Genomic DNA, 12,006 nt, shown 5'->3' on the forward strand with positions numbered 1-12,006 from the left:
GATCCATTTACGAACTGTACAAAAACTTGTCAAAAGAATTCGAACATCTTCCCTTTATGCCAGAAAAAAATGAAAATGTGGGAAACAACCATAAGGAGTTTGTTTCCTGTGTGCAATTAGAACAGATTCTCTTCTTCTGGGAAGACTTACACAAAGATTTTTCAGTGTGTCTGCGGACATTTTGGTACATTCACTCAAACGGACATTGTGATGTCACTCATGGACAAGAGCTTTTGGCTCGTGGCCTGTTAGTTCATTCCAAATGCGTTTGATGCAGCTGAGGTTCTTCGCTCCAAACACTGTCCACTGATACGTACAGTGTAACACAGCGCCAATACTCATACCGAAACCTTTGCGACAAATTTTGGAAGATTGTACGTTGTAATTGTACGATAAAGAACTATTTGATTGTGTCCTTCAGAAACGAAACATTGTACCGGTACTTTACTCGCATTCTTTTTTGATACTTATTTTCTGTTTCTTGTCAACAGCGTACCAGAGTGTACTGAATGAGGAGCAGCATGAGTGCTGAAAATGAACCGAAGAAACATAAGAAAAACAATAAATCATCTTAACTTAGGTTATCATATGATTCGACCCATGATGGCATTATGAGAAAAAGATTATCCTGTTTTGTGTCCTAACATGACGTGTTGCTGTCAGTGGTGCTCGGGTCCGCTACTGTCTTGTTCTGTCAGGTTGCGTGCCTATGGTTGCAGAAAATGTTTTTGCCAGCCAGTCTCACGACTCTGCCAGTAAGAAGGCACCAGGAGAGGCACGTTTAGCCACCACTTGTCTTTGGTCTTACACTGTAATCCCAAAATACAAGTGTCTCACCTATTTTCGTGGAAAATGCAGTAGAATGCTTCTCCCAAGATGCAAATACAGTTAGGTCTGCCAACTTTCAGTTCTGCAGGCATGTGCTTGTCTCCTTTTTACATAGCTCGATGTTCTGCCTTCACCAATCACCTGGACTTATTGATGATAACTTCATTACATCCTGTGTCTGTTGATGACTCACGGTTGTGTTCAAAATCATTTCCTCTGACCTTTTCACACTGCCTGTTCCCTTGCTCTCTGTCAGAGCTCAGGGTTGCATTAGGTACGGTACCTGCTGGCAACATGCCACGGTCATTAACAAGTCAATATTGTATAATGATGCCCATCAAACGAAAGTGTCATCTTATTATTTGTTTTATTTATTTTTAGTGAACTGCCAACTTCGGCACCCATGTTTTTTAATGCACGTTCAGATGAAATTTTTTAAAGCAAATAAACAAATTCAATTTTAGTGTCGTCAGTTTGTCCATCAACATTTATGTACGTTGTTATTCGGGGGCCCCAAACATTTTTGAAACTGATAGCTATCTATTGAGTGCTAATCAATGTGAATGGTGATCAATTTCATGCACAGTTCTTACATTACATTTTGTTATCTGTTGTTATTAAAAAGTAGAAATATTCATTCATTGGAAATAACTGTCCATTTATTAAAGTGAATGATTTTGGCTGCCAACCGATTCAGGGTGTACCCCTCTGGTAAGCCTGTGGCCCTCGTGAGGATAAGCGATTTGGATAATGGATGGATTTCTCACAGCAATTATATGCAATGATTTAGCATTGGAGGAAAAACTGATATCGGTGGTATGGTCCAGCGGAATGTTCAAACGTTGACCCACTTCGAGAGTCAATATTTTCATCCATTTGCAATCAATCACCAGATTTCACTGCTTACCATCCTGCAAACATACAGCAGAGATCAAATGAAACAACTCGCCTGAGATTTGTGCTGTCGTTTGCACATGAATGTAATTTGAGTGGTGAAAAATAGCCACCGTGATCACTTCGTCTTTGTGACATGCCAACACACCCATGTAATATACAGCCGTTTATCCCCTTAAAATACATTCGTTACAAAAACATTTCTTACCATTAAAATGGCAGAATGTCAATGCAACACAACATCATTAAATGGAGTCCCACGCTGCCCATAATGTGATAAGATCCCCCAAAAATTACATTAGTTTCATTTCCTTCTGTGTACATGAGCTACCCCTGATGATTTATTACTGTACTTACACCAGGGATGCCCAACCAGTCGATCGGGATTGACCGGTAGCTCGTGGACCGGTCCCAAGCCGATCGCGAGGAGTGTAGAGAGAAATGGAGAAAAAACCCCCCAAGGATTTATGTGTCTTCGTGCATGTTATTAACCCTTGCAGGGACAGCAGTTACTACAGTGTACAGCTTATCATGTGATCAGTTTACAGTGTGCAGGAAAGGGTTATTATTAGATATTTTTTGTGTACGTGCACACTCCACCCGATACATCCTATCAGTCTCACTTTCACAAAAAAAGTATTACAAAAATAAAATGACATTTAAAAAAAACAGGTCACCTTTAACCTAGGGTGGCAGGCGATCTGCATCACCGGAAGTTGTCAGCGGTCAGCAGTCTGCAATTGCAGCTTGCAATAAGTGCTCTTGCGATATGACTTTTTTAAAATTATTATTCTCATTCCAAGTTTGTTTCTGTAATTCACCGATGGCAAAGAATGAGAATCGGGAGCACCAGGAGAAGCATTTTAAAACAGTACACGTGAGCTACAATAGTGATGTTCTTGCATTTAACACGCTGCAAAAGTGTGTCCCATGCCTGCGCGTCAGGTCTCCCACGAAGAAAGGCAGTGATTTTCTTTTTGCAAACTCACAAACTCTTGTATCTACTTTATTTTACTGTTTTGTTCATCTTAGGAGCCGTTTTGGCTGTTGCTCATCATGGCATGTCTGCGTGTGTGCGCGTGCATGCGTTTGTGTGCGTACGTGTGCGTGCGGTAACGGGTGAGATCTTCATAGAAGTGGCATGTCATCCTTGGGGGCAACCTGTACCCGTGGGAACCATTTTGGTGACCCCTGGTTTACATGACGTGTCACTACTTGCTGGTTGGGCTACAGGATGTTAACATGAGGTTGGTACCGCTGGCTGCTTCCTCTCTGAAAAACATTTACGGGGGTGGGGGATGCACTTCTCTGTCTGTTGCATCATTTGGAAGCAAGAATCAGCATCTGCCAGCTAAGGGTTAAATATTATTACTCGCGCCCCCTTGCTTTTCACAAATGGCAGCATTGATGTCCCTCAGGTCCCATTGCCCTTTTAATTAAAGTGTTAAGAAAGAGAGAGAGAAAAAAAGAATGGCGAAAGAGAAGGAAGAAATTATTCTTTGCATTTAAGTCTTGATGTGATCACCGTGCTCAGCCAATTCCTTCTCCGGACCAAAATCTGAAGCATTTCTCGGCTAAAATTTCATGGATGAAGGTTCTCTGTTTTGACCCCTTTGCCCTCAACCCCGCCCCCTCTGTGGCCCTTTACTCTTCCCCTCCCCTGCCACCAGATTCCTGGGCCTTGGGGTAGAGACTGGTAATGCTTAGTCCATCAGCAATTGAAACCTGAGAGCAAAGGAGCCGACTAAACTCTTTTACAGGAACAAGTCAGGTTAGGCTGTTTACATCCTCTATTTCTGCGTCCCACAGATTCCACAATTCTGGAACATTGGAGCACCTCATATTATTATGAAGGAAATCCCAAAGTGCAAACACATTTCACGGATGTGGTCTGTTTTTATGGACAAGAAAATGCAAGATCCCCGAATGAATAGGTGGTCATCATCAGTCATCTCTTTTAGTACACAGTGAAGGCAGACAATAGCTTTGAGAATGGGTGTACATGACTACACATGCGGTCTGTATTCATTCTAGATAATGTGCATTCCCTTCTGCCTGGAGGTAATGTCGCACACTTAACGCGTTTCATTCATGAGGTGCATGGCGAGCCATCATAACGGATATGCCACATGGGGCATACTTTGTTTGTTTGCATGCAAAGGTTGATATGGAGATGATTACTTGGGGCCACAACTGTTGCAGTAATTGTGTTGTAAGCCAGGGTGGTTCTCAGTATGGATGATCAAAGCATATGATCATGCAGATATCATCATCGGACACAATCTGATGAGATCGGAGTCACACATCCAAGGCAGAGTCCTTAAGTTTGTTTGTAGTGGGTTGTAAAGGAAGTCAGGAATTCGTAAAATGAACTATCATTCAAAAAGTATCCGTAGGATCTATCCACTTACCGTGTGCTATACTATCCTGTGGTTCCTGCCTCTTTTTGTTCAGGAAATTGAACAGGGTGCATTGTGATCTTTGCTTGTGTTCGTCCAGGTGTGTCGTGCGATGCAGAGCTCTCCTTCACCCTGGAGCCGAGTGACATCATCGCAGTGCAAGAGCAGCCCCTCATGCTCCATTGCCAGGTGGATGGTATCCCCCCTATCACAACACAATGGAGGCACAACAGCCTGCTTTTAACTCAAGACCAGTTTCACACCATCTTCATCAATGGCTCTCTCCTCATTGGCCACTTCCTCAAGACCAAATCGGACAACACGTCGGATGAAGGGGACTATGAGTGCATGGCCCAGAATTCTTTTGGGCTGGTGGTGAGCCGCAAGGCGCGCGTCCAAGCAGCCAGTAAGTCTCATGTTTTGTTGTCTTGCACTGCAGGGAATTGCAAACGAAGGGGCATTCCTCTCAGCTCTTCAGCATTTACACAAATCAAAACAAAACAAAACATGGAAATGGAATGAAGACTGAGAGCTGGAACGTTCACCAACATAACCCTTTCAAGATTTTAGTTTCGTGTGTAGTCATGTAAGCACAAAATAGGTTAAATTATGTATCTGATGCCAGCGATGTCTACTTTCAACTGAGTGGAAACTTGTACTTGGAACAGAGACAGTTAAAGCCATAACTGATTTTGTATCATTGACACAAACTTTTACATTTGAACAGTATGTCCCACCACTGCAGCATCATATGTCACAAATTTCATTAGATGATTGTTGATACTACTACTACTAATAATAATAATAATCATAATAATAATAACAAAATTAATAATAGCATTAGTAAAACACAATAAATGCACTGTTTGTTTGTTGTCATGTTACTGTGTCAAGGGGTGTTATGGATTAGGACCCAAAGGAGGCAGGGAGGCGAGTGTGCTTTCAAATAAAATAATAAGAAAATGAAAAGCAAAAAAGATACTTTGGAATAATCAAAACGAAACTAAATTTACATTTTCAAAAAAGAAGTTACAAGATAACAAACCAAGACCAGGAATAAACTGAGGAGACTTGGGGTAAATAGGACTCACAGCAAACAGGAACCACAACTAGGACAAGGACAATAAACCGACAAGGACCTGGCCAATGTTTTTTTTTTTCTGGGTTTGTTGAATGTAGCAAATAGTTGCAAACAGTTGAAAAGACATTCGCCAGACATTCCTAAATCAGTGACGCGTGAGGACCGTCATAGACGGTGAGGTGCTACTTCCATTGAGCCAGATATGAAAATATGAAGCCAAAATAGAAGATCAGCCTCTACTGCAATTTTGAGTTTCATTAAAACAAAATTAAATGTTTGAGTATCTGTTTTCAGAACTCGTAATTATCTTTCAATTGATTCCACACTGTTCAACAATGTGATAGCAAGAAAAACTAATATTTAATATAAGATCAAGTTCATTGTTGTTGGGTTGCTGTTGTGTTTTTGGTGATCTTTTTCAGTAACAATAGCATTTGTTCTTTGATTAATATAAAATGTTACGAAAGCCCCGATGATCAAATTTTCTAGTTGTCTGGCATCATAAGTGCATGTCTGATGTTTCGAACAGCCTAGCCCGTGTCAAAATCGGTAAAGAATTTGACGACTTGTGAATTTAATGGAACCAAACCTCAGCACACGTGAATTGAAGAGAATGCCTGGGGCTTCAAGAGGGTGACTCGTTCACCACGTCTCCAACCAGCCAAGGCTTGCTCTAGTGTGGGGGTAGGCCACTCCGGTCCTCGAGAGCCGTAGCCCCGCTTGTTTGAGAAGTTTCCCTCTTCCAGCACACCTGATTCAAATATTTGAATATGGGCATAATGAGTTATCTGCTGCTCCTTTAGGCCTTAGAATTCAGGAGTGACAAGCCCTCTTGAAGCAGCCCTGTAGCACACTCACTGGCAGTTAGAACCCAAAAAATCTTGACATCTCTTTATTTAAAATGCTCATACAACATGCTTTGTGACTTTGACAACTATGAGGTCCAGGTTTCAATATATGACCACTTCCGGTGCATTCATGCTGAGAACGTACAGCAGATTTAGGGGCACTGCATTCTTCCATGCATTGCTGGGCTGAGAGACTCTGAACACACTTGCTTTATATGTCCTAGACCAAAGAGATGGACAAAGCCTCAGAGAATCCTACTGATTCGTGTAATCAGCACACTGCTGTGCTGTTGTAACCAAACAGGCTTTTATATTCGGTGAGATGGGGATCTTAGGGTGGACATCACCCTGGTCCAGGTCCTCCCGAACATCGGAAAACATGTCCAACCTTTGAAGGCCTCTAAGACTTGTTTGTTGCAAATTTCATCTTGTCCCATGATGGCTCGCCACAGCGAGTCACTCGCATGATTTGTTTGGCAAAGGTATTGCGCCAGATGCCCTTCCAAATGTAACCCATTCATTTTTTTTTTCAATCCAGGCTTACGACTGGCCTTGGATATCAGGCTTCTCAGAGCTTGCTGAGGAGCTGATCATTTGAGTCGGGTGTGCTGGAAGAGGGGAGACATCTAAAACAGGCTGAATAGGGGCTCTTGAGGACTAGACTTGAGCACCCCTGCTTTAGACGTTTTCCTGGTTTCCCTCTTCCACCAACAGCCTACAAAATACCAAGGAACTATACAATGACTTGAAGTCTCAGAAGTCTGAAAATGACGAATGCTATGTTTGCGTTGCACATTTGGTCGTCCATTTCATGTTCTTCAACACCGGGCCAAACGTGCCGACTATAAAGCAAAACAAGTGATTGTGACAGTTTGCGTGGCACAAGTCATATCTCCAAAACAATAATGGCCATCTATTTGCTGTTTTACATGCATTTTGCTTTGTTTGAGGACAATAACAGTTTCGTCTTTGAATTGTTTTCATAATGTCCTTAAATTGTAGATGGTGGTGTGTTCAATTCATTCTCTCAGTGCTTTGCTTTGAGGCTTTCTCCTGACCTTTTTCGTGTTGCATTACTGCAGTTATCCATCCATCCATCCATCCACAATGGAGAATTGCACCCCCTTCCATCACCAAATGATATTTAACCCTTTCATGCATCCTGGAACCTGATAACATGATAAGCTGTCCACTATAGTAACCACTGTCCCTGAAAGGGTTAAACTCTTAACATTTTTCAAATTTGAGACACCCCTCTAGAGGTGAAACTATTGGAAGATTTCATACCTTGATTACGGCAAGAAAGGGTATGCGTTCCAATCAGGCCGTGTCTCCCATTGGCAAGTAGGTTCTTATTATAGGCGCCAAGACTTGAGCACTTCATTTAGACATGTTCTCCCATCCAGACCTCTGACACACCCACCACTCATAAGTTGGGAAGAGCGCAGCCATACTAGTGATGTTCAAAGACATTCGTTGGCAACCAAGGCTGTCTGGAAATCATGAAACATGGATTTTTTTCAGGGATTTGTGAATGTCCTTGCAATCTGTGAAAAAGTTATAGTGTAGGTAGGCTATAGTTGCGAGTCAGAGGATGCAGACTTCTCTGGCTCCACTTAGACTTAACAGGAGCGCATGGTTTTGTATTCTGACTTTGGCCAAGAATTGTGATCCAGCTAAACATTTACTGGATCATTTTTATTTGAGTGGCGAACTTAAGGAGCATTTGTGGAAGTTCTGTGCCAAACTCAGTAGCTCCTCTGTCATACCGGGTTAGTCCAGGTCTTTTATACGGGGTTTAATCTTTTCGAATGAAGAGTTTGAATAAGTGATTCTCAGACAAAGATCGCTAACGAGTGTTTGTTTCTTTTCCTCTTCCAAGTCTTTGTGAATGCTGATGTTCTTTTTGTGGTTCTGAGGTAATTTGCTGTGTTACACTCCCTCCTACAACAGAGCTCTGACTTGTACCACTGCGACGCAATGGCTTGTGTGAAGCCTCTTTATGGCCCTCCCGGTGGATAAAACGTCCGTCTTACTCTCCACACGGCCTCCCTCCATAAATTTTACTTTTTATTAGCTTGACAGCCATTTGTGTGAGCTCACGGTCAGGGGCTTGTGCAGGACGGACTCCCCGTTGCCCCTCTCAATCGCCATCCAGCTCAGGAAACATTTTTGGCCTGAAATGTTATCTCTTTGATGGTCACTTTCTCTTGCCGGCCTCTCGCTAACTTTCGCCGCAAATTCGAGGTCCTTTCACATTAGCCTTGACTCTGAAAGCTTTTCATCATTTCAAAGAATGACAAGCTGGGTACAGTGGATTTAGCCAGGGCCTCTGCCCCCTCCCCCACTGCACACCAGCGTCACCAGGCAACACTTCACAAAAGCCCCCCTGTTACAAAATAGCTTTTAGCATCAATTGAAATGACTTTCTTTTGTATATATGCCTGAAATTAATTGGAAAGAGTCGACACGCTTTCAGGACATTCGTTTTTCACATGTAATCTGTGGAGGTAACAGCTGTGCTCAGTTTAAAAAAAAAACATTGAAAAGCCATCATGTAAAATGTCATAAAAGTTAAATCATGGACAAAAAAAAAAAATGTATCCAAGTATTACATATGATACTGCTCTAGAGCACACAGCCGGTGGTGTTACAAATCAATTCATGATGATAGCTTCTACCCTTAAAATCCAAAATGTGTGCTTTACTACAGCTCTCACGATAGACTTCTGAGTGAGGCCAAGATGAAAAAGAGACATCAATCAAGGGTGAAATAGGAGAAGCGAGAGGCTGCTCGTAAAAATGTCTCTTATTGTACTCCTGCCCCTGCTCGGTGAAAATAAAACTTATTTCGTGTGAATAAATGTTGGAAGTGCTAAGAGTTGAGCAGCTTTGGTGGAGGCTGAAATGTTTCATGATACTGCATGGTGGAAGGGGCAGCATCCACCGCGGTGCAAGATGTGAGAGTGATTTATAGAGTACTCATGCACACATGTGCATGTGTATCTGCATCAAGAGTGTCCATTGGTTGCTGGCTATTACCCTTCGACCTTCCTGTTACAACCTCTTTCATGGCTTCCTGCTGGGGTGAACGGTGAAGCGCCATCCCAACCTCTCCTCGCAGCTCCCTTTGTTCTCTGAGCCAAGCCCCGCCCTCTCCGCACACCCTTTCTACCAATGCTCCTTTCTGCTAACTCGCAGCTCGAGATGAGCCAACCAAATGCCACACAATCTTGTCATGACATTTAAACATCAAGTGGCTGCGTTTGTTTTGCTAATCCTCGCAAAACATACCGATCTTGGGGTTTGAAACTCATGTGAAATATTAGCCTCATTTGCCGGTCAGCATCTGGTTTGTAAATAAAATGGATGAAAAGATTTCATGGTCATTGAATTTGAACATTTAAATGGCAGTGACTGAAGTAAAAGTGGATTTGAACTCTCTGCCATTGACCATTTTGCATTTTTTTGTTTCCTTTCAGAATGTTTCTGATATTCACGTCCAGTGTAAGGAGCTGAGCTTTGGCAGTCTGAAGTCATTTCTTTAGGCTGACAAATGAGCTGAGGTTGAAGCAATATTCCCCCTACTTAGTGGTCAGGACCCCCTCCCCATCTGTATATCACTGGGTCAGAAACAAGTTGGGAAACATGGGATTTATATCTGTACCCAGGAGCCTTGACCTCATCTGTGTAATTACACGTGTTTCCAGGTAATTACTGAATGACTGGGAGGAAGATGTGTGATTTGAACAAGGTGGGGAAACGGGATTGTATAAATTACATATATATGGTGACAAAACCTCTTATGAAGGAGGGTGACAACTGTGTTGGGGCAGAATTGTAATGTATTTATGTTAGTTTTAAAAAATATGGTGTGCTTCTTACAATCCCAATTTCTTTTCATCATCATCATCATCATCATAGATGATATTACATATAATGAGCAAATTTCCCCACGTGATAAACAACAAATGCCATTCGATTTTATTGCATTGAACAGGAGTGCCTAAATCTGGAAATGAAGAGAGCCCCTATCGAGCCTGTTTTAGATCCCCCCCCCCCCCCACACACACACACATCTGATTCAAATGATCCTAATCCTTTGAATCAGGTGTGTTGGGGGAGGGAGACATCTAAAACAGGCTCGATAGGGGCGCTCATCATGTAGACTGTTGCCCATGTTCCTATCGAACATTTTATTGTGAAAAGGAGTAGTAATAGTTCAAATGCAAACTCAACTGTCCACTGAAATTACCATAATTATTATTATTATTATTATTTTTTTTTTTTTTGCAAAACGGTAAAAAAATGATTTCAGGTCTTGTTTGGAGCACTTTTATACAAGCGAGAGTGACAGCAGATATACAGTATCTCTAATTTATACACTCTTGCTAGCCTCTTTTCCATAAAACATATTCAAATGTGACCCCTCATTATGCTCCCTCCTTTGTTTACACAGAACTTACTAATTGCAGGGAAAAAAAGCCAACACAACATGTCAAGAGAGCCATCGTTCTGGAATTAAGGTGTGCTCAACGTTGTTGGAATTCTAAATGAACCACTTTACCTCATCGCATGTCTCATTGACAAAGACAACAACAGCTCTCATACTACGTACTTTTAAATGTGATGACATACTTTTGTATTTTTTTTCTCTGTGTTCTTTCTTCCTCGAACGTGCTAAGCAGAATGGATCTCAATGGCCAGTGGCTCTTATAAACAAATGAGTACGTTATTATGCATGTACTACTCCCTAGAAATAGTGTGGCATTCACGAATGTACTCTCTATTATTCAATACCTTATTGGCCTATGATAGTTGAACCCTTTTTAGAGAATAGCAAAATGAAGGAAATTATTTCTCAGCACTAAAATTATATTTCCAATCCAGGTAAAACCATTTCAATCCCTTAAAATGTGATAAATAATTATTATTTTTTAATTGTAATGGCAGTCAGAGTGCTGCAGAGAGGCTGCGATTTAAAAAAAAAAGGGATGAGAATTCCGCCTGATGTGAAGAAACAACAGCAAATACAACAACAATATTTGGCACAAAGTTGTTAGGGTGCTTTCATCTTGAGCTCTGCTGACAAGTCATCTCGCCATGCATGGGACAAATTTGCAAGTGAAAAGCCACAACAATTTTCAGTTCGCGCGGAGCTGACTTGAGCTACTGTGCGGAATAGAATGGGAACCCGGGGACTCTAAAAATATCCACCGGTGCACACACCATCACTTGGCCAGTCAAGCCACTAAACTAGGAGAGCTGGAGAGGAGACAGTTGGGAGAAACAAAAAAAAAGGGCGGTATGTCTTTCTAATCACGACGATACGCACATACATTATGTTGCAATATTGAAAAAAGTGTAAACAAAATAGAGAAATTCATTCTACATGAAACAGAAATGGGAAATAAAGTATAAGAAGAACAAGGTAATCAATTCCAATCTCAAAATATAATTTTAAAATAGCACAATTTGAGCATACTCACAATCACCTTTGATTACCGATACGAGAAAAAAAAACAACAACTCATCCCCCTAGGACAGACTTCAACTTTCAAATGTTGACTGAGAAAGGAAATTTGTTGTATTGGAATATATTTGCAAAGTTGACAAAACACATCAAGTCAATGAAGTCAAATCCATCACCGAGACAATGTCCCTATTCAGAAACGTCTGTTTGAAATTCAAGTTCAATGTTGGCATTGGACCATTGTCTGAACTGCAAAGAGGCACTTTGTTCGTAAAACGTGTGTTGGTCTCCTCGCGCCTCTGGACCACCCTTGCTATTCTCAAACAAACAAATGAAAAGGGGGCCTGAAATTCCTTTCGTCTGGTTTTAAGTCTCATGGGAGGAGCTCTTCATTAATAGAGTGCAAAGGTGAAAGAAGGGAGAGCAGAGGCCAAGTCACCGGCTCCATAAGGCTGACCAAATGCTGGAGTATCAGTTTACAAT

The 12,006-nt window shown here is 41.6% G+C and overlaps 1 protein-coding gene across 1 annotated transcript in view; it reads left to right on the forward strand.

Annotated features, from left to right (window-relative positions):
* Positions 1-12,006, forward strand: part of igdcc3 (immunoglobulin superfamily, DCC subclass, member 3) — a 75,559-nt gene that overhangs the window by 1,885 nt on the left and 61,668 nt on the right. The window contains exon 2 of the mRNA XM_086108176.1: positions 4,222-4,527. Coding sequence (XP_085964302.1) covers positions 4,222-4,527 — 306 coding nt within the window. The remainder of the gene's footprint in view (positions 1-4,221; positions 4,528-12,006) is intronic.

Source organism: Hippocampus guttulatus, chromosome 3 (assembly GCF_054856545.1).
Source record: "Hippocampus guttulatus isolate MCC_2025c chromosome 3, RoL_Hgut_1.0, whole genome shotgun sequence".
In the NCBI taxonomy this organism is placed as follows: domain Eukaryota; kingdom Metazoa; phylum Chordata; class Actinopteri; order Syngnathiformes; family Syngnathidae; genus Hippocampus; species Hippocampus guttulatus.